The sequence below is a fragment of the Dipodomys merriami genome, unplaced genomic scaffold (assembly GCF_024711535.1).
Source record: "Dipodomys merriami isolate MVZ:Mamm:240054 unplaced genomic scaffold, mDipMer1.0.p SCAF_10, whole genome shotgun sequence".
NCBI classification, from domain to species: domain Eukaryota; kingdom Metazoa; phylum Chordata; class Mammalia; order Rodentia; family Heteromyidae; genus Dipodomys; species Dipodomys merriami.
This window is the reverse complement of record NW_027202271.1, coordinates 31,521,864-31,545,021: the sequence shown is the minus strand read 5'-3', so window position 1 is coordinate 31,545,021 and position 23,158 is coordinate 31,521,864. Positions and strand designations below refer to the sequence as shown.

General features: G+C 39.5%; 1 protein-coding gene across 1 annotated transcript in view; it reads right to left on the bottom strand.

Moving 5' to 3' along the window:
* The window catches only part of Tph2 (tryptophan hydroxylase 2), a 93,506-nt gene extending 70,947 nt beyond the window's left edge, over positions 1–22,559 (bottom strand). The window contains exons 1-5 of the mRNA XM_070036803.1: positions 22,455–22,559; positions 19,914–20,066; positions 16,920–17,103; positions 16,709–16,809; positions 12,139–12,206 (exon numbers count right to left, since the gene is read on the bottom strand). Of these exons, the coding sequence (XP_069892904.1) occupies positions 12,139–12,206; positions 16,709–16,809; positions 16,920–17,103; positions 19,914–20,066; positions 22,455–22,559 (611 nt within the window). The remainder of the gene's footprint in view (positions 1–12,138; positions 12,207–16,708; positions 16,810–16,919; positions 17,104–19,913; positions 20,067–22,454) is intronic.
* Between the last annotated feature and the right edge of the window lie 599 nt (positions 22,560–23,158).

Sequence of the window (23,158 nt, the reverse complement as noted above, 5' to 3'; positions counted from 1 at the left end):
GAGGATCGTCATTCAAAGCCAGCGCAGGCAGGAAAGTCCATAAGAATCTTATCTCCAATAAACTATTCAAAAAAGCCAGAAGTGGAGCTTTGGCTCAAGTGGTAGAGCACTTGCCTGGAGCAAAAGAAGCCTAGGGAAAATACCCAGGCCCAGAGTTCAAGCCCCCAGGACAATTAAGAAAGAAAGAGAGAAAGAGAGAAAGGAAGAAAGAAAGAATGAATCAAAGAAAGAAAGAATGAAAGAAAGAAAGAAAGAATGAAAGAAAGAAAGAAAGAAAGAAAGAAAGAAAGAAAGAAAGAAAGAAAGAAAGAAAGAAAGAAAGAAAGAAAGGTGGACCCATTGCAACAATGAGATGTACATGATGTTATGTCGAAAAATGAACTTTACAACTTTGGCAGAGGGGGGTGGGGGGGTGGGGGTCACGGGGGCGGGGGGTGCGAGGAGGGAGGAGATGGGAAGGGATGGGAAGGGGAAACAAAGGAGGAGGCAACAATGCTTGATAAGAAATGTATTCATTACTTTGCCCATGTAATTGTAAACACTCTATATGGTATTTTCACAATAAAAAGGAAGGAAGGAAGGAAGGAAGGAAGGAAGGAAGGAAGAAAGAAAGAAAGAAAGAAAGAAAGAAAGAAAAAGAAAGAAAGAAAGAAAGAAAGAAAGAAAGAAAGAAAGAAAGAAAGAAAGAAAGAAAGAAAGAAAGAAAGAAAGAAAGAAAGAGAAAGAATGAGGGAAGCAAGGAAGGGAGGAAGGGAGGAAGGAAGGAAGCAAGGAAGCTAGCAAGGAAGGAAGGAATGAAGGAGGAAGGGAGGGAGGGAGGGAAGGAAGAAAGGAAGTGCTACACACCCAATATCTACTCACAATTGGGAATGAGTCTATGTTTCCTCAATTGAAACTCAGGGGAGTAAGTGCTTCACAACACTGTGAGGACTGAACAGGATGTCAGTTGTAAAGCACCTGCGCTGGTACCTAGTCCCTGACAGACACTCGCTGAAGCCAATTCCCTCCCGCCAGGTGTACAAATGAATAAGATTTCATCACTTCCCTGCAGGGTTGGGAATAGGTCTAGAGATGACAAAATAACACTTTCCATATGAATCCATTTGCCTCTCAGACAGGACTTGTGGAAGTAATTTAAATCCTTCGTGCTCACGGAAATGATTTAAAAGTCAAAATACCCATTCTCTGTGCAACACCTTCGGATCTGGTGCAACTGCTATCTTTGTGGGTGAGCGATACAGGGCCATACTGCGCTAATGTTTTCCACAGCTGTGGGAGCCAGGCTATAATCAGACACCAGCCTACAGAGGCATTCACACACCTAAAGACCCACCAAGCCCAAAACATGAAAAGGAGAAACCTTTTCCAAATCAATTTCCCTTTGTCTTTCTTTGCAGCTCTCAGGCTCCCTTCCTCTTCGCCATTGAGCTAAACTTCAGGTAGAGAGAAACATTTGGCATGAAAATGATTCTCCTGTAAAGCCTGGAGTCTTTTAAATACAAGAACTATGCATTTCTGCAAAGACCAGACTTTCTACTATTTAAAAGCTCTTTTTTTTTTCAATTTGTGCCTGATACCGCCTACGTCAAATGGAAGTCATTACAAAGCTTTAAAAAAATAGTTTTGATTTCTGTACCTTTTGTGTATAAGTTTATCTGATTTGGGGAGGGGAAGGGGGAGCACAGAAATGGTGGGACAAAGGGTGAACTAATGCAGCAGTGATACTCACTAGACACAAGGTTGCAATGAACTACAAAACTTGTGGAGGAGGGTTTGGGAAGGAAAAACCCTGGGAGAAAATGAGGAAGGGGGTGACACTGTTCAAAAAGAAATATACTCATCGGAAAACAAATCGTTTAAATAGAGATACAGGTGGACCCATTGCAACAATGAGATGTACAAGTCTTTATGTCTACTTGGTGGGGGGGGGGCTGGGGAGGATTGGGGAGGCGGGGGGAGGATGGGAAGGGATGGGAAGGGGAAACAAAGGAGGAGGCTACAATGCTTGATAAGAAATGTACTCATTATCTTGCCCATGTAATTGTAACCCCTCTGTACAGTATTTTCACGATAAAAAAAAGATATTAAGTTAAAAAAAAAGAAATGTACTCATTAACTGACTTATGTAACTGCAACACCTCTGTATATCACTTTTACAATAAAAAAAAATTATAAAAAGAACAACCAGAAAAGAAAAGGCGTGGCATCCTGGGCAGAGAAAAATATTTAGATTCCCTAAGAGAGGCACTCTCAAAACCCCTAATGTGACCTCCTCAGAAATGATTCTAGTCATCTAGGAAATGACTCCCGTCCTACAAATATTTAGTTTTATTCTACTTTTCAATTTACCGCTCCATTTCAGAGAAATTAACGCACCAACAACTGGTGTTTATGCAGGAGTCACGAAGTACCTAAACAACCACATTTATCCCAGTTTCATTCAAAAGCTGGGAAAGCGAATCAATGGAGGATAATGGAATGGGATAAAATTAGCTCAGTCGGGGAGAAAACATACTTGCCTTCTCAGGTGGCTGTTCTCAAAAACACATAGAAGAGAAAAAAATTAAAACTTTCTCCCATATCACAGGAGAGCCCACAATTCATCAAAGTGACCATCTGCCAGTGAAACTGATGAGAAGAACATCAACTAAGGATAAAAACCTGCAGCCTCTAGTTAACTTTTTCCCTGTTGAGAAGCAGAACCTTACCTTCCATTCTCCCATTTTCTATTCGTTATGTTTCCAATTAAGATTCGCCTATCTAAAAATAGGTAATGTGGCACTCAGGCCTGTTAGGAATGTATTCCTTTAAGCTACATACTGAAACCAAACAGGATCCATAAATCATGCCTCTTCTCTCAAGAAATGAGAAATGCTAAAGGTCAACTGAAATTTCTGGAAAGGTGGCAAGGTAGAGCCACCTCAGTTATTTTTTTTTTTTTTTGCAAGTTGCAATAACTGCAAATGCTTCTTCAGAAAGACGTGGCGTCAGTAATTCTCCAGTTCAAACACAAAATTAAATGGCCATACCTCTGCAGGGGAAGGCCTAGTTATGTCCAGTGCTCCTGCTGGACACTGGGAGGTTAAAAATGCAGGTTCTGGAAAACTACTCAAAGCCTTGAGACTAACCTTTCTTTAACTCTGCTCTTTACTTTGCAGACTGATGACTGACCACTACTGAGTCATGTAGTGAGATGCTAGCTTAGAAGTCCAATAAATTCATTCCCACACACAACCATTTCACATTTATTCATCTGTTCGAGCATCTGAAAATGCACAGCCTATTACTGAACCTCAGTCGCACAGGGTTTCGTTTTGACATCACTTAGTATTTGGTGGTATAGGTAGGGAAAGGAGAGTGACAAAAATTGTCCCTCACTGCTTTGATGAGGAGAGGAGGGTATAATCAACATCACTCCATGTTGAAAGAGAAAAATTCTGTCTCTCTGATGGAGCTACATGGAGTATTCACAAGCTGACCCAAATTGCATGTGCCTGCTGTGATAGTGATTGCACTTTTCAAATATGCTCATCTCCATTTGGGGCTGTTTTGTTTTAGGATCTCTGTTTTGCTGAGTACTTACACTGGGAGCAAATGAATCACAAAGGGTGCAATTTTATAAATCAAAAAATCAAGAAATAAATAGGCTAGCAACTGTTTAACAAAAAAAAAAAAAAAAAAACATAATGACAAATCCCTTACAATTGTTTTTCTAGCCTCAGCCCAGCTGTGTTTATTTCCATTCAGTCTCTGTCCCATGAGGGTCGAGCTTTGGATGGGAGGAGAAAAGCCCGTGAACTGGGAGTGCAGAGAAAAATCGCCACACAGGATTGGGTCATAGTTCTGTAAGGCCAAAGCCAGGCAGATGTCCTGAACCATCTGGGTGAGACCATGTGGCTTTGAAACCAAACAAGGCTTGGTTGGAATATTGACTAATGCCAGAAAGCCTTAAGTGAATTAAAATGCTGACAAGAACTATGCATGTCAAACATGTTGAGAATTCTACAAGGAAAAGAATAGCTTTCTCAAATGCCAAATCTCCTAGTCTGCCACTGTTGTTTCCGACTTATGTATAAAACTACCTTTGTCAAGCAGAAGTTGCCACAGACACTTCAAAGCAAAATGGAAGAAACAAGGGAAAGAAAAGGTGTGGCCTCAGTCAACGAAAGACATTTAGATTCTAGAAGAGCAGCATTCTTGAAACTCCCAATGGGACTGACCCATACTCACACACTATTACGACCATCCAGGAAATGACACCGTACTTCAAATATCTGCTTTAGTTCTACTCTTCCATTTACCGCTCCATTTCAGAGGAACTAAAGCATCAACTAACTACTGGGGCTTATGCAGGTGGTACCATCAACTTGTCATCTCTAGCAAGTTTCTTAATGTTTCTGAATCTGTGGTCTCTCACCTCCAAAGTGAGTATGATAATGGCATCCACCTCAAAGGCTCACTGTGAGGTTAAGTGGCAGAACTGAAGTGACATGTTTGGCACAGTGCTCAGAATGTGGTGAGAATTAAAAACGGGAAACCAAAACTACCTGAAAATGTGTGTTCAAAGGCCAACCTATGGGGACCGTGTCTACCACCATGAATGAGTCATAGCCCAGTCCTAGACAGAACCATCAAGCCTCAGCCAGAATGAGACTCATAGCCTGAGAAGGCCTTGAAGGGATCAGCTTTTCAGAATGAATGACAAACAAATTATGTGCATGTTTTACAAGAAACTAAAAAGCTGTTCCCTCATACACACTAATTTCTTTTGAAAAATTTCTGTAACTCATTGGACCTGGAGATGAACATACCTTAATTTGGTCATTCTTTGAGGTGACCTGGATTTTAAATGCATTTAGCAATTGATTATATTGAATCAAGGAACCATTAGCTACGTTAGTGTGAGAATAATAATCATATCCTTGTGCCAGTCAGCATTGTGAGTCATGTAACTATTGCTGATCATCTCAACCTTGAAAGGTAGAGCTTGTGCCCCTGCCATTGAGGGCTGGGGGTGGAGCTCAAGTGGTAGAGCAACTGCCTCACAAATTTGAAGCCCTGAATTCAAACCTCAGTGCCACAAAAAAAGATAAATAAATTGACATGTATTAAAAAGTAATAAACAAAAATGGATGAGAAACTGAGACAGGGAGAGTAGGTTACTCAAAGCCACAGTGCTTGTAAGTAGTGGGTAGGAATTCAGACCCTGCTCTGTCTATCCCCTAAGCCTATATATTCAGCCACAGGTTCAGTGACACTATATGACCTCTGCTCTTGCGGGGACCAGCTCTGCAGGTAATGCATTCACACCCACCACAAGAAAGCATTTAAGTTAAGGCTTGAAGTAAGCCTTAGCGTAGGAGACTAGAGACAGTGGGAAACCAAAGAATAAACAATTAAAAGAAAAATGATATGAAGCATGAAGGCAGACAAAAGGCACAGATTATTTCAAGTGAGAAAATGGTACCTTAACAAATGGGGCAATGTCATTCTTTCTGATGGAGGCATAGAATTCCATTGTGTAGATATACCACAGTCTCTTGATCTATTCATCTACTGAGGGGGCATCTGGGTTGGTTCCATATCTTAGCTATAGTAAATAATGCTGCAATAAACATAGTCGTTCTGGTAGCTTTAGTGTGGTCTTGTTTGTAAACATTTGGGTAAATGTCCATAAGTGGGATTGCTGGGTCATAGGGGAGCTCTATATGGAGTCTTTTGAGGAACCTCCATACTGCTTTCCAAAGTGGTTGAACAAGTTTACACTCCCACCAACAATGCAGTAAGGTTCCCTTCTGTCCACATCCCCTCCAGCATCTGTTGTTATTAGAGTTCTTGATTTTAGCCATTCTAACTGGAGTGAGGTGGTATCTCAATGTTGTTTTGATTTGCATTTCTTTTATGGATAGGGAGGTTGAGAATGACATTGCCCCATTTGTTAGGAAATGGAAAGGCTTGGAAAAAATTATATTAAGTGAAGTAAGCCAGGCCCAAAGAAATATAGGTCCCATGGTTTTCCTTATTTGCAATATCTAGTATATGTCTGAGTCAAGCAGAAAAGGTCAGATAATGAACCCTAAGATATGTATTCAAATTTTTTTTTCATGTGATTGTTTCTAACACATTTATAAGATTATTTCTTTGTTGCTATGTATGTCCCTCCCCCATGGTATAACCCCTGCTTTCACTGTATTTGATGTCGGTATAATTTGTGGAGGGGAAGGGGAAGGTGGATCCATTGCAACAATGAGATGTACAAGTCGTTATGTCGAAAACGAACTTTACAACTTTGGTGGGGGGGGCGGGGAGGATTGGGTGGTGGAGTGGGGGGAGGATGGGAAGGGATGGGAAGGGGAAACAAAGGAGGAGGCTACAATGCTTGATAAGAAATGTACTCATTATCTTGCCCATGTAATTGTAACCCCTCTGTATAGTATTTTCACAATAAAAAAATAAAATTAAATTTAAAAAAAGAAAATGGTACTTTAGAACAATAGCAAATATTTATATAACACTTCCTACAATGTTTCTAAGTGCAGATAGTAAATTAGTTCATCTGATTCTCATGACAGTCCTATGACATAGGAGAGTTATTCTCATTTCAAAGATAGGGAGGCTGATGGGCTGGGAAGGTGGCTCAGTGGTAGAGGGTTTGCCTTGCATGCCTGAGGCCCTGGGTTTGATTCCTCAGTACCACTTAAGCAAAAAGAAAAAAGCCGGAAGTGGCGCTGTGGCTCAAGTGGTAGAGCACTAGCCTTGAGCTGAAGAGCTGAGGGACAGTGCTCAAGCCCAGAGTTCAGGCCCCACGACCGGACCCAAAAAAAAAAAAAAAATAGGGAGGCTGAGGCCCAGAAGTCTTAAATAATTTTCCCAAATCGCTCCATTGGTGGACAGTAAAACTAGAGTTCACCCCAGGCAGTGAGGATCCAAATTCTGCCCCATTGAGAAGTAGAGAATGCAACCAAAGTCCTCCAAGCTGGTGAGAGGTGTGATAAACCTATGTCTTCAGTCTAGATTCCTTGGTTATTGTTTTGAAAAGGACAATGAAGCACATTGTTATTTCATGTAGAAATTCATTTAGAATGCCATTTAGATACTTAAAGTATCTAAAGGAGGCATGGACAAGTAGTGAAGTAGTAAAATGCCTGTACAAAGTCCTAATTTCATCCCCTCTAATTCATTAATTAATCAAGACTCTCAGGAGATCAGTAAAGGAGAAGTCTCTATCTTCATTTTTTTCAGAGGAGAAAACTGAAACTGAGATATGTAAAAAAATACTTAGATCCCTAACTTTGGAATCAAATGGGTTTTCTTGGCAAATCAGAGAAATTTCCTATCTTAATTTAGGTCAATTTTTTTATTTGTTTAACATTTTCATTTGCTCATCTACATTTCTGATTCCTGGCTGGGGTGGGGGTGGGGAGGGGATTAACTCACTCAAAGACCCATGAGAGGATCATGAGCTTCATGTGTACCGTAATTTCAACTAGAAGAAAATGCATTCATAACAAAACATAATCACAGTTAATATTCAAAATCAATTTACGCAAACAAGAGTAGCATAATTAAAGTCAGAGCTCGAGGCCTCTTTCAGAGAGAATAAAATGGATTGCTATAACTACCACCAAAACTAGAATGAAATTAAATATGCATGCGTGTGGTTTGAAGAATAATCATTATGCTAGCCCCAGAAGAAAATGTTTATTTCTAGTCAATTTTTACTGACTCTACCCATCCACCGCCCCCTGCAACAATCTAGCCATTATGAAATCAGCTCAGGTTAATATTAAGACCGTGTCAGTGACAGAAAACTGGATAGTTTCAGACAAACCTAAGTGCTAACAACATCACAGTCATAATTTTCTCCTCCTCCACATGCCATCGGCCCCCCATGCGCTTCCATTTCCTCTGAAATGCAAGTCTGTGTGCACATCACATTAACGAATCATGGGGCACTTTTTTTTATATCTGTTTATACTAAGATATCTCTTATTTGAGGGGGAGGCCAGTGTGTGAGGCACATGTTAGACATTCTCTCGGGGATGATTTCGGAAACAATGCCCTCCGAATGCAGTGTTTATCTCAAGTCTTCTAGGAAGATCCTATTTGCACTAATGAATGTTTCCTATGCTATTATTGGTAAGGCAATTAGGCCTTCTCTACACGTGTGCCACCCAGCGCAGTCAAGTCTGTGGGCAGCTGTGGGCCTCTGGGCAATCAATCCTGTTTCTCAGCTGCGCTGTCAATCAGAAACTCGCCTTGAGTGGCGTCTACTGGCGGCTCTCAGCGTGCTCACGCTTTCCCGTTCCCTCGCCTCTTTCGAGTTCACCATATTACAGACTTTGAGCCTGCTGCTTTTTCATCATAGAATGGAATTTTTTCATTTTTCTCCGCCTGTGTTGATTCTTTCCCCCTGTTTTATCCTTTCAAGACTATCATAGAAAATATAGTATTCAACATGAATCCCCCAGAGGGCTTCTTGGCTGCGGTTTCAATATATATTATTCTGTATTTCATTTCTTTCCCTTCTTTTTACCTTTAGACACCTCAGACTCCATCCTGCCAATGTCTCCTGCAACTTCAAAAGCTCTGTACTCCATCTTTTTCTGTTTCTAATCTTGTATTTCTGACTTCTTCTTGGCCCAGGAAGTCTTAACTAATTATCAACAGGAAATTGAGTTTTCTCCACATGTCAGATGGTCCCTAACTTTACTTTTATTTAATATCAATAGATTTTAATCACATATATTTATGTAGCTCAGTCAGTGTGTATGCAGGATGATTTAATTGAGCTGATATACCTATTGTCCTGAGTAGGTACCACTTACTCCTTCTGTCTGATTTAAACGTTGTCTCCCTTAAAATATGTCTCCATTCTCCCTAGCCCCAGAATGGTCCCAATTTTATCAGCATTGGGACTGAACATGCTGGACTCTTTCAGTATACTTCAATTTCAAGTAGTTTGTACCTCAGACCAGTGGTTTCAACGCTGGTCTGGAAAATCTAGTCAAAGTACACTAGATGAGTTTATTTTAAATACATATGGTATGTATTAACAGCTTTCTACTTTGTATACTTACAAAGCCATCAGCACTAGAAAAATACCTAATTCAACCTCCAATTGCATCTTTACTTTCTGTAAACCAAAAAGAAATCTTGCTTGCTGAATGGCAAACTGGAGACCATGGGCAAAGCCCATGTGGAGTTTGTTAGTAACTGTGCCCCTCTCCCAACAGCACAACAGCAAGTTCAGGACCTCAAAAGTGGGCTTGCCAACTGTCCACAGACTCAAATACCTTTCCTCTTTAAAAAAAAAATTGGGCTTGGGCTGGGAAGATGGCTCAGTGGTAGAGCGCGTGCCTTGCATGCCTGAGGCCCTGGGTTCGATTCCTCAGCACCACATAAGCAAAAAGAAAAAAGCCGGAAGTGGCGCTGTGGCTAAAGTGGTAGAGCGCTAGCTTTGAGCTGAAGAGCTGAGGGACAGCGCCCAGGCCCAGAGTTCAGGCCCCACGACTAGACCCAAAAAAAAAAAAAAAAAATTGGGCTTGCCAGCACATATGCATGTACACAAACATACACACACGTGTGTGTGCACACAGACATATCTGGCTATTCCTTAACCATCCTCAAACTCATGCTCAGTGTGAGACCTATGAAGGAAGGAGCAGAAAAATTCCTCTACTTCCTACAAGTCTTAGGTTTGTGTTTTCCTGCTTTACCTACTCCTGGGAGGCACCTTCCTCATTCCCTCCATCCACAAGTTGCTCCCAATTTACGACTGTTATTTTGGCAATTTCTTGCATCCCTATAAATATGAGAATCTGATTGCTTTTACATGAAATTCATGATGAGAGATGTTGGTCAGGATCAAAAGCATCAGTTTACTCAACAGTCTGCTAATAGGTAAGGAATTTCCTGCAAGTCTTACTTCCAGGGACATTTAAGCTACCGTTTATGCTAACATGACAGCCCAGGCAATGGCATTAACATAGCTTGAAAGGAAAAGAAATAGGTCAACTGGAAACAGGAGACAGCCTGGTGGGTAAACAGTAATGATGATACTTTTGAGTGTGATCACATGCCAGGTACAGTGCAAAGCACAGCACTTCGTTCTCTTTTTCTAAATCTTTACTACTCTTAAAGAAATAGGCCCTGCATTCGACCCTCATAGATGAAGAAGCTGAAGCACAGTCACAGTCACCCAGGTGATAAACAGCAGAGTCAGCACTCCAACCCAGATTTTCTGGCTCCAGTGCTCTCAATTTCTGAGCACTTTGTTTTTCTGCCTAGTCTGTTCTGAGTAGTCCAAGAAACAACTTGTAAAGTCCCTAGATTTCAGTCCGCTCTTGTTTTGATCCTACATCTACCCAACAGCCCTGGGGTAGAGTTTGGCTTCCTCAGCACTCATGAAAACAGGGAGGGTTTGTGAGTCCTCCGAGAGTTGTTGCTGTAAAATAATCACTGTAAAATGACGAGTTGGAAGCTTGCTGCTTACCTCCATCTCCTAAACAGTCAGTTCTTGGGTCTTAACACTCTCTGGCTCTCCAGAAGGAGACCGCATCTCCAGATGCCCTTGTTCTACCTAACTCTTCACTATGCACCATAATATTTCTACCAGTTCCCATCTGCAAGTTCTGCATTTTTCTTCCATAGACACCACAACTCCATCTCACTGTTCAGGTATAGGGAGGTGGTAAGGGTAAATGCTTTTTAATACTTTGACAACTTGATCCCCCATCCTCCTTACCATCCTTCCTTCTCCTCTATGTATGTTTCTTTAATAAAAAAATAAACAAAAAAAAATAAAACAAATGACAGCCAGGAGCCAGTGGTTCACACCTATAATCCTAGCTATTCAGAAGAAAGAAAGAAGCATGCAAGCCAGACCAGCCCCCAGGGTCCTCTCTGGGCTGAGTAGGACACTCTGGGAAGTGGGAGTGTGGTGAGTGGAGCTGCTGAGAATCACAGGGCACATGAGGGTCAGGTTGTGCTTTGGCCAGGGCACACTTCGTGTGCGCTGACACGGTAAGAGGTAGGAAGTCACAAGTATTGCTTGGAACAGAGTAGACATATGTGGTACAGCATGTGAGTTCTGCTTTTCAGAAACATGGTTTTATAAGCATGCTGGAAAAAGAATGAAGGCTGCTTGGGTCTTGGGAAGAAGAAGAGAAAAACATCTAGATATTAAGGGAAGCTTGGCATGAGTAAATATTAGCCCAATGAGCTATGAAATTATCTGACTAAATTTTAAATACTTGGGTGTTACAGTCCTGGGGAAAAAAAGCCAACACTGATATTCTCTATGACATATATCGCTTCCTAAATTCTCACCAACGACAACTTTGCTTGTCAGTTCAAACTTCTCTTCTAGTCTCAACTAAAGTAAGAAAGAATTCTTTCCCTACCAGGATTTACATTTTATTCTGAGGATAAATGTCATGTAACTAAACAGAAAAAGGAAAAAGCTGGTCTGTACATAATCCCAGTAAAAGTAGTATTGACAGAAGTCTCACATTTGATATGTCTATTTTTCCAGAAATGGCCTGCAGTTAACATACTACATCATGGCCAAACAGAAACTGTCCTGTCACCATCATTCATCAGCACACACCATGTGCATTCTTCACTCCCCCAAAATGGTATTCTCTACTTTCACTCTAACCCTGTGCTGAGGGTCCTATAACCCTTTCAATTTATAGGATGTTTCCCTTTCCATGTAAAACAAATGCATTTCTTTTCTACTATGGCTGCTGGAGTGACCCCCTGAATCTTCTACTTTCATTAGGCAATCTGGACACTAAAAGGAGTTAGTGAAAAGTCAAGTCAAAAGTAAAATTAAAGTACAGTTTCTGAGCTTTACAGCATGTACAAAAATGGCTCCTTGCCTTAATGGAGCTGAAAACACAATGGTGTAAATGTAGTACTTGGCAAGCTGACCACAGATCTCATTATTTTACAGTTACACGTAGATGTCAACCATCAGTGCTGGCATCTAAAGCCTATGGCATTGGTGAGGGCTTAAAATGGTTCAAGCCTGCCTTCTGCAAAAGTTACAGTGAAGAGAAGATAGGCCTGTTTAACACAGCATGTGTTTTTCCTAACTAGCCAGTGACAAGAAAGAGTTATACAGGTACTTACTATTTATAACCCATGGCCACATCCACAAAATACTTCCTTCTCTGTCGATAGATATTGTCCTTAAATCCCTTAAACAGAAAAGAGATTAAGTTATTTAACAGAGTGCCGAAAAATTAGCTGCAGAAGGCCTAAGAGAAAATCACTGTGGTGTTTATTGAGTGTTCAATTCAAATGTAAATCTTATCCTCAGATGACCGCCTTGATGACACAGGCAAAAGCAAATTGTGCTTACAGTAAAACCTCATTCAATTTGGCTCTACTAATTTAGGATATGTGGGAATTGAGGCTAGAGTTTACCTTTCCACTAAGTAAGCAGAATGGCTTAGTTAAGCAAATTAATATTTTGAACAATATCTTTTGGTTTTTAAGTATCATTTACATGTAATTGATCTCAATCACAAGTTAATCTTAGCCAATTAATTAAAACAAGTCTTTCTAACATGGTTATTGAGTAAGTTAACCCAATTTTAATTGCTTTGTGTAAATAATTAATGAATGTACCATTTACTTAAACCCCCATCATTCCAAATATTCATCAAATCCCCAAATTAATGTGGAATTAATGAGATTTTTCTGTATTTTATGACTTCAGCCACAGGGTGCAAAACTAATAAGAGGTGCATGCACAGGGGAAAAAGTTAACTCCATTCCATCTGAGTGACTACAAATTTAATATGTCTTAGCCAACTTCAAGGTTTTCATCTAGCATCATCCAGTTGAGAATTTAAACACCCTGCCTGGCATTTGTTTCGATCAAGTGGATTCCTTCAAAGAGGACTTCCTCATTTAGTCAACCATCTCTCCCCTTCTCAATTTCTCCTTTTCCCTCCTTCCCATACTTCCACACAATTGATTCTTTCTGGGATTGTCTCTTCATGCTAACAGAACCCCTGGAGGAACTGTTTTCATTTAACTTCTTACCTCTACAGACCTCATGGATGACCAGAAAGCAGTGAGCACTGACAATAGATGCCAGATAAGCCACAGGGAACATGGGATTCTAGACCAAATGAGGAGGAATAAACAAAGCACTTGTAATAGCTACTTCTACTCGTGAGGTGGAAACAGGAGGATTTCAAGTTAGAGGCCAGCCCAGGCAAAGTTCCTGATACCCTATCTCAGAAACAAAACATGAAAATAGATGGGCTGGGGATGTAATTTAAGAAATGGAGCAAATGCAAAGACCTGGGAGAATGGAGGAGAAGGGATGAGACCCACAAAGGTCTATACTACCTTTGTAGCAATGTAAATCTTTCTGCAAGTTGGGGGAGGGGGTTGTTCAAAAGGTACCCAAAAACTAGAAAAATCATCCATTTTCATTTGTCTGGATGAAGAAGAATGAGCCTCAAAGCCAGGAATCTTCAGGAGACTCTCTGCAGGACAGAAATGGAGAATGACCTCTCTTTCAGGAATAATAAGAGAATTACTAATGATGGGGAGAGATGAAAAAGACCCTCAGATCACCCTAAGACCCTGTTGAAATGAAGTGCTGTGCCCAGCAACACACTCTTTCTTGTGCTATGAATTGGGGAAAAACATTTTTTGGACTGAGGTTCATGTGCAGGCTTGTGAAATCCTAACATGGTACAGAGAAAAATTTATGAGCATAGTTAGCACATTCACAAATGGATCTGTGACCTACAGCCCCCTGCTGTAGAAGGTAGACAGGGGCACACTAGAAAGTGAATGTTGCTACACTCCCTAGTAAAACCAGGCTCCCTGAAGGGAGAAAACTGAAGATTTCCAAGCACCTTCAGTATGCACAAAGAAAGTAGGTTATGATAAAAGGGAAAGAGTCCCATGAAAAGAGTCCCTGGTTCCTGACAGACCGGACACCATGGTTATAGCAACATAATCTACTGTGCTTCCAGAAGAATCTCCACTGTGCCTTCTTAGCAAACACCTGCACCTTTTCCAGGGAAACAAGAGAGATTTACTCATCATGCCTCATTAGCCTAGAGTGGCAGTGATTACCCAAATGCTGTGGGCCATCCAGAGCTTCCTGGATTGAACCACAGACTGGCAAAGGAAGGGATGCTCACTGCACCAGTGATTACAGAATCACCACATTCCTTGGCCATCCATTCTGAACCAAAGCCAGAGACATGGCTACCAAATAAAATACAGGATACCAAGTTTAATTCCAATTTCAGCTGAACAGCAAATGTTTTTATTTTAACTAGGTATCCTGTATATTTATTTATAAACTCTTGCAACCCAACACCCAGAGAGTGTCTGCTGCACAAATTGACTACCCTTTCCTCAACTGACATCAAACGGAACTGAAAACACATCCAAAGGAGTGACGTGCCTAGCTCAGATTGCAAAGACACTCAAGTAGCCATTTGAAAGAGTAAAGCCCGAATACTTGATTCACCTGCAGAGCTTTAACTGCTACTCCAAAGCTGGCTATATCCCAGAGGTTCTGATTTAAGCTATCTAGGGTGAGGACCTGGCATCAGTACTGTTTTTAATTCCTCACAGATGTTCTGAATGGAAAGCTGGGGCTGAGACTCACTGAACTGAGACATTAGTTATCACACCAGAATCTTCTGTATATCTTTGTATAAGCAAATTCTAGGGTCTGTCCCCTAAAAGTGAAGATTCAGTAGGCTCCAGTTGAGCTCTATGATATTACATTTTTAAAAGCACCTTAGGAAAGACTGAATTATACTTTGAAAGATGCTTCACAGTCTAGATCCTGTGGTCTTCGTATTATCTAGTGTGAGCCTGGACTGGGAACTCAATAGAAATTCAGAATCTCAAGCCCTGTAGCGTCACTTTCTAGATTTGAAACAATCTCCCAGATGAGTTCCTTTGTCCACTAAATGGCTGTCATCCTCTAGTGTGTATACTGCTATGCTTTCTTGGGAGCCTCAGTAGTATGACATATATTCTGAGCCCCTTTTGAACTATCCTAAAACTTTTTTTTCTCAGTCATGAAAAGATGCTTAGACACTCTTCCCATCTTCATCAAGTAAAAGCTTAAAAAACATCAACTTACCAATATCAAATTTTGCATAATGACCATTTAGAGTGCTTATAAAAAGAAATAGACGTGGGTTAAAAAAATGACAAGAGATGTAGGGGATTGCTAAGTACTTTCAATTATTTCAAGTGGCTACACAGAAAATAAGAGAAGGTATCATAAAGTGGATGTAATTAGGAGTAATGGAATAAAATTAAGCACAGGAAAATACGCTTGGTATTGGAATACATTTTTTTCACAGCAAGGTCAGTGGCTCCTGTGTCTGTTCCATTGAAATGGCTCAACTTTTTCCTCCAATCAAATGGAAAATTATTAAAGACACTGTTGAAAGTTTTTGTGATGATTGGGAGACTTATATGTGATTTACTGTGGAATATCCTGAAATTTTCAGTGATGCTGGAAAATACAATATAGTTTTTTTTGCAAGAATTCAGCTTTAAAAAAAATAATGCAGCTAAATTGAGTCTGTCAGGCTATTTGCTTGATATTTGAATTGGTTTGACTTGGTATATTATGCCAAATGACTGCTTTGATTGACAATTTCCTTAGCATTGATATTATCATAGTTTCTTTCAAATAGTGTTTCTCAAACTACCTGGTGGACTAGTTAAAGCAAATTCCCAAATGACATCACCATTAGACTTATGATCACACTTAGAGACACTGCAGAAGGCAGTGATACCATCAGATCCCCAAACTTCTTTCATTTAAATAGCAAGCATATTGGAAAACTATTAGCCTCATAAAACAAAGCATTCCTGTAAGCGTGCCTGATCTGCCTGGGTTTCACTTTTTTATCTGCCTGATTTTAGACAAGGGGCACTAGGGAAGAAAAAATACCTGTAATGAATGGATGCATTGCTTACTTCTCTCAGACTATCAACTATACTTCATTCTGACCATACAGAAGTTTCAGGTCTCTTGTGTTAAATAAAAGCTAATGTAAAGAGGGGAGGAGGAAAATAATGGGAAATGCTTACCCAAGTATCGTATTTCTTTAAAGGTGGTCATTTTTATTGGAGTATAGGGGAGAACAGCAGTAGATAGATTCAGAGTAGATGCGGGAAGACATACATCTTCCATCACAGCCTTATTTTAAAAGCCTCTGCCTTTCCATTGAGGCCGGAGCCAGTCACATTACTTTACTCCTAACTTCCTCTAGTCAAGGAAAATGGCAAGAAGAATTTTATTCTCTCACTGACCCCCATCATGCCTAGTCCTTCCTAGTTTCCCATAGGGGTGATCAATTTCAGTGCATGGTTTTTCCAAGGGGTACTATCTACAAGTGTATTTCAAGCTGTCTAATTCCACAGAAATATTCTCCAGAGTGTAGCCTCTCCTCCTCTATCCAACCCTTTTTAAAAAAAATAAATGCCATGTGAAAACATCATCTTTTTAACCTGCTTCCCGCCACCACATGTGCACAGGGAAGCTTAATCATTTGAAAGTCTGCCCTCAGTCATGAGATTAAAAATAATAAATGATTCTACAATAAAAATTACAGTATAGAACATGGTACATGGCCTGGCACTGGGCGGATCTGAAAGAGCACGTGTAAAATGGATTTGATAAGACACTTACTGGGTGGTCAGCATCAAGCTCAGTGCCATACATAAGAACTCTGTGTGAGCATTTGTCTAACTCAGAGATCTTCCGGGGAAACCAAGGCACATCTTCTAGGTCTGTTGAAAACACAGCGAGGAGCAAAAATATTAGCTCACAGATTGCATTTTCCCCTTTGCAACAGTTGTCAGATTGCAAAATCACCCAACAAGCAAAAATTTGCCCTTGCCTTCTTCCTCTGTCCAAATGTTCTCTGGGGGATTCAGCGTCACAATGGTGGACTGAAATTTCAGCAACTGAATGAGTTCGTTGAATTCTGCTTTGCCACACTCACAGTCCACGAAGATTTCAACCTCAGAACTCCTTCGCCGTGACCTCCTGGATTCGATATGAACCATGTTGATGTGTTTTTCCTACAGAAGCATAAGCAATATCTCTAAATCATATCAGGTCACAATTTTAAAAATGCTTTTTTTTGTTGTTCAATTCTCAAACAACGAAGTGTCAAATACCACCAAAGAGGAAAAGACAATCTCTCTTAATCTTGGATTGACTAACTTGTGAAAATGTTTCCAACTTCTATTAACAAGAAAAGTGAGTAGTAATATCTCTATGTAGGGTGTTCTGACTCACTAAAAAAAAGAAGAGTACATAAAGATAGGTAAAGGGCAAGATAGAATGTAGGATGCATAAAAGTATCCTCATGTCCCATGTCCCAGTAGTGGTACATGATTATTTTGGGGGAAGGGAATTTTGTATATTTTTATACAAAATTTTTATAATCTAGTCCCAAGATTATAATTTTATGTGTTTCTGAAAATATAATTAAGACACAGAGTTTTGATTTTATAATGATATAAATCTCCTTTTTGAAATATTTTAAAAATAAATATTTTTTCACGAAAAAAATCACCTAAATGATAGGAATAGGAGGTAGAAATTGGAATGGTAGTATGATACAGGCTAAAGCATAACCCAGTGTAGGAAAAGGAAATAATCAAGAAAAGCAGCCAAGAATGAATCTCTGAAGGCAAGAGGAAAACAATTAACTTAGGGTACAAAGAGGAGGCAAAATGAAAGATAAAATGTATTGAAACAACCCCTAAGTAGGACCCTTTAGGTATCATTCTTTTTTGGTACCTTTCTCTTCTTCCAAGGATAGGTTGTACAACTACCTAGCTGGGATGGATCTCAGAATCTCCTACAATGAGCAGTTCCAAGGTGAAGGGTAAGTGTTTAAAATCAAGTTTAGAACTTAGGGTTGTGGCTCAAATAATAGAGTGCTTTCCTAACAAGTACAAGGCCCTGAATATAATCACAAATACTGAAGAATATATACATATACATATACATATATCAGGTTAAAATATCTTCAGTAGCTATTTTTCCTTTTTCTTAAATTAATTGAGGACTAAGTTTCCCTCTAACCCTATCCTGCCCCCCATAAGCTGGTCCCTCCCTATGGCTGCAGATGGTACACTGTGATTACCAGCACAATTTCTGATACAATTCATCAACCTCAGGGTTTTCAACACAGGATCAGTGTAAGTAGTCTTCAATGTCAGAATAGGATCAAATCAAACTGCATCCTCTCCTGTGTAAAAAAAGCATTGTGACCAGAAAACGAAATGTTCTATTTCTGTTTTTATTAACCCTTACAATGTGTTTTCTAGATTGGCTGATAACGAACATATAATAAATATTAAGCTTCATGAGACTTCCCAAGTATTGTATCACTTTGGGCTTTTAATGTTCTTTGTTTGAAGCATTTTTAGACTGGGAAACTGAGATCCAGATGAATTAAGTGGTTTAGCTAAAGGGTCCTGACTAACTGATGGCCAATGGAAAATTCAGAGCTGAAAATTCTTTCTCTAGGGAGTTTTCCACTGCACCCAGCTGTCTAATTGAATTGGCTCGCCTTTGGGCACTGAATGGACACAGCCCTAGATGAAATAATTACATGTAAAATACTACGCCAGATTTCCATTACCACTGTTTATGGTACCTGATCCTTTCGAGGTCAAAGAAAACAAGGAAATATTAGGCTGCTAATTCCCATTCTATAATTATCATCACGGTATCATAATAAAACCTCAAATATGTATGAGCACTTTTGCTCATATTATTTTATCCCAATGATCCAGTTAAGCAGGAATTATGATTGCAACTTAACAAATAAAAACATGGATCCCAGGAAGTAGCTGGTCGTTAGCCAAACCAGAATACAAATGCAAATCCTCTCATTGCACTTAGAACTACCTATGTACTTCACAGCTGTCCAAGGCACCATGCAAAACTAGGCCCCTTGTCTTACAGCTCCAGTCAACAGTACCCCCAAACAAAATGATTTGTAAGAGAGGGTATTCATTAAAAGTGGAAAGAGCTGGGTGGTGATAGCTCACACTTGTAATTCTAGCTACCTAGGAGGCTGAGATCTGAGGATCATGGTTCAAAGGTAGTCTGGGCAGGAAAATCTGAGACTCTTTTCTCCAATTAACTATCAAAAAAGCCAGAAGTGGACCTGTGGTTCAAGTGAAGAGGGCTAGCCTTGAACAAAAAAAGCTCAGGGACAAAGCCCAGGCCCTGAGTTGAGCAACAGGACTGGCACCAAAACAAACAAAAAAGTCAAAGGAGCTGTCCGTGTAGATTCATAAGAAGGCAACAGCCCTTCTGGACTTTGGTGCCCCATCCCCTAACAGGGTATTTTCCTTTTTTGAGGGTTAAAACCACAGATTTAAACCTGGGAATATATAACTACATTTCTATAAGATAACGGGAGTGTTAGCCCTAGCTCATATATGAGAATAAGTCATCTTGGCAAAACACACATAATGTTCTTGAAACAATGAAGCTGAAGAGAATAACACATTCCTATGCTCTTGTGTCCCACTTAATGTAATGAATATGCTCTCATGACACCGGTACAATTCCAGTTTTAGCAAATCAAAGGAAGCTACAGGCTCTTGATATTTATGCCTGTTTGGCATTTTTGTGTTTTCATTTTCAAGTGTGAGGCTCACAGTTTTATAGACCTTCTCATCTGGCCACAGTCTGCAGCATTCCTGAGTGGTTAATTCCCCATTAATAAATCACAGTTCCTGTGGATCTGCTTATTACATGATTTGGCAGACCTCATGAAGTTTGATTCAGTAACGCTTTATATATGTCAGGTCTGTAGCCAGGCAGAGTTGTTTAAGGTTATGTAATGACACCTTGCACTCACCTGAAAGAGCCTCAGAGCCTTCACCAACCCCCCAGCTTCATTCTTCAAGGAGAATACAACTGCTGTTCTGCCACTCTCCGGAGCAGTGTCGCTTTGGCTGCTTCCTTTGTTTCCTGTCTTGTCATCGTTTCTGTTCGAGTTAGCTTTATTTGCCTTTAAGAAAGTACACACACACACACACACACACACACACACACACACACACACACACACACACACACACACACACACACACACACACGCACAGAGTTAGGATTCCACAGTTTTCATAATTACACATTTCTTCAGCTATTCCTTCCTTCACAGGCTAGAAGTCCCACTAACCACACAAACTCAAGCTGAGATTGTCCTGGTGCTTATAGCTTTCAGTCCTAAATATTGGTCTAATTTACTGTAAGATACTGATTTCCAGTACTTTAAAAGAGCATCTAGTGATTGAGATTTAAAGAAGATAGGTGTGCTTCACTTTAGTGGCCACACACACACACACACACACACACACACACACACTCACACACACACACAAAATCTGGCCATCATTAAATATAAACTATCTTATATGAACAATCCCTACCTTTCTTTGTAAGTTTATTTTACAGCAAGAAACCTGATATTTTAGCTTGATTAAACAAAACAAATATAAGGGCAAACATGTATTTTTGATGAGAGTATATTACAATTCAATTTTTAACATAAAGTCTTTATTTCATTATGAAACTGGCCATAATGTGTCCTGAAATAGATAAACTTACATTCTGCAATTTGTTCCACACTGGTGACATGAATTGTAACACAAATCTACAAATCTACCTCTGCATTGAGAACTTCACCCCAGAGGAGTGTGTTCAGCTCAATTCAACTTTATAGGAATATTATACCTGAAAAGTGACTGTTAAAATTCAGCCACAAAAAAAGGAAAAGAAAAGGAAGGAAGAAAACCAACTAACTCATTATTAGGAGCAGGCTGAAATTGGGTGATAACTACCAGTCCCACTGGCTAAAGATAACATTGGCTGTTTTTAACAACTTAGATCACATTGTCAGAAATGTAAAATCTTTTAAAATGGTCACTTGACATACAATGCAAAATTATGATGGTCTGTTCTGTATTCTTCATATGCAAATGCAGAGTTGGGTAGAGAACTATCTCCCTAGCAAATGGAAATATACTATAATCACACTAATCTATTACGTCCTGGGGAAATTGAGCAATGTACACTGGGTATGGAACCTAGTGACTAGTGATTTATTATTGTCTTCCTTGGATTTCTCTGTAGGCTTTATTTTTGCACATTTCCACACTAACTAGATTTATATGTAATAAAAATGGCTACTTTATTATTTATGACTTGAGGGCGAGAAGAAGTTAATGCAGACATTGACATTTGACAGTATGTTTAGTCATTAAAAGCTCAAATGTACTCTCACTATCTGCCTTCTCCTCATCACAAACACACAGACCCCATATATTTAATCAGCATTTTAATATAAAAGGGTCATATATTAACAATAACTCTGAGTTTTCTTTGTTTTCCTTCTAGCAGTTCATTATGACTTCAAACTTCCAGTGCAATATTGCATCCAGATATTCATGATATTTAAATATGGGGAAACCTATTTACATTTTGGTTTTGGTTTTGCAAATTGATTTAAATAGTCTTCACAAGTTCTGTGATTACTTTTCAACACTTTAGCAGTAATAGTATGTCAGTACAATGTAACCCTCTGGCACACACTTGGAGCTATGATATTAAAACAAATTTTTCTGTGACAAAATGGGAATTAGTAAACACTCATAATATAGTAGTGAAATGTCATTTAACATTTTTAATGATTAAGAACCTAAATACATTCTAATTTCAGAGTAGTGAAATAAAAACTATTGTTTTTATTAAATCCCATTACTAGTACTCAAATTAGGGTCTAAAGTCTTATAGATACTGTTTTTATTTTTCTAATATTTTCAATATAAAACTCCCTTTTAATAACTGAAGTATAATATTATCTTAAAACACCCAAGCTTTTATAGAGAATAGTTAATTGATTAATAAGAAAGTACAGCCACACAGAACTATACTTGGAAGGAGCTGATCATTTTTTATTCCGAAACACTTATCTATAGCCAACAATACAAAATATTCATTTTGTGTTTAACGATAGGTCTTTGTAGACTTGGGGGAGGGGTATAGGAGACATCATGATCTTGTGGAAACCACAAAAATCTACTTAATTCATCTGTCCAATCTTCCTTATAATAAATGGAAAATTGAAAATTCAATACTTCTATTTTGGTTACATTTATATAAATTCTTGTTCTTTGTGTTCAGTAACTTCACATTTTACTCTGAGGAAACTTTTGCACGTAGTCATCCCTACACTTACTTTACTAAATGGCCAGCAGAAGCAGACAGAAGGATAATGAGGGAACAAGATTATAAAGGAGGATATGTGTGCTTACTCTGTACCAGTGGTCCACATAACCCAGAAGACCATAGATCATGTCAGGTACCCAGAAGACCATAGACCAAGTCAGGTACTCACTGTTAAGTTGTCAAGTAGCTGGTGCTCTTCAGGCACTGCTGAATCCAAGGAAAACCCCCTCCTTGCCCAGTATTTACTGGAAAACATCATCATTGCTGGTTGCATGGATCCCAGTGTAACTTTCTTTCTCAGCAGCAGGGGGGACCAGAGGCACAGAAGCAGTGCTGGCAGAGAGACAGAGGAAAAGAGGCCTGATTCTCTAGCCTGCTTGGGGCGCTGTCCACAACCCTGGTGCTGAGGAGCAATGTGAATCTTCCTCTCCCTAGGCTCCTTTATATGAGTGACTGGGGACTGATGGAAAGCTGATTAGAAAGAAACTCATTTCTGGTTGCTGATGGCCACAGCCAGATTACAGATCTGAAGCCTGGGGTTATCTGTGCTCATGATGTGATTTTGTTTTGTTTTGTTTCTTAGGTCGAGTAGCCACTTGGGAGGAGGTGGTGAGGAACAATACATATGAGGGTGTTATTTATACAAGAAAGTATCTGTCCTCTAATGTTAACTCATCGTTCAAGCCTGCTACAGGAAAGTTAGCCTCAATATTTAGGTAACTATAAATCCAAATGTTTTTCTTTCTTTCTAAAAGAAAGAAAATAGTTTCGGAAAGATCATCACTCCCAAACCCTTATGTGATATGTTTTTCTGATCTGATGTGTTATTATTGCATGTGAACAAATTGTGTGCATATATATATATATATATAT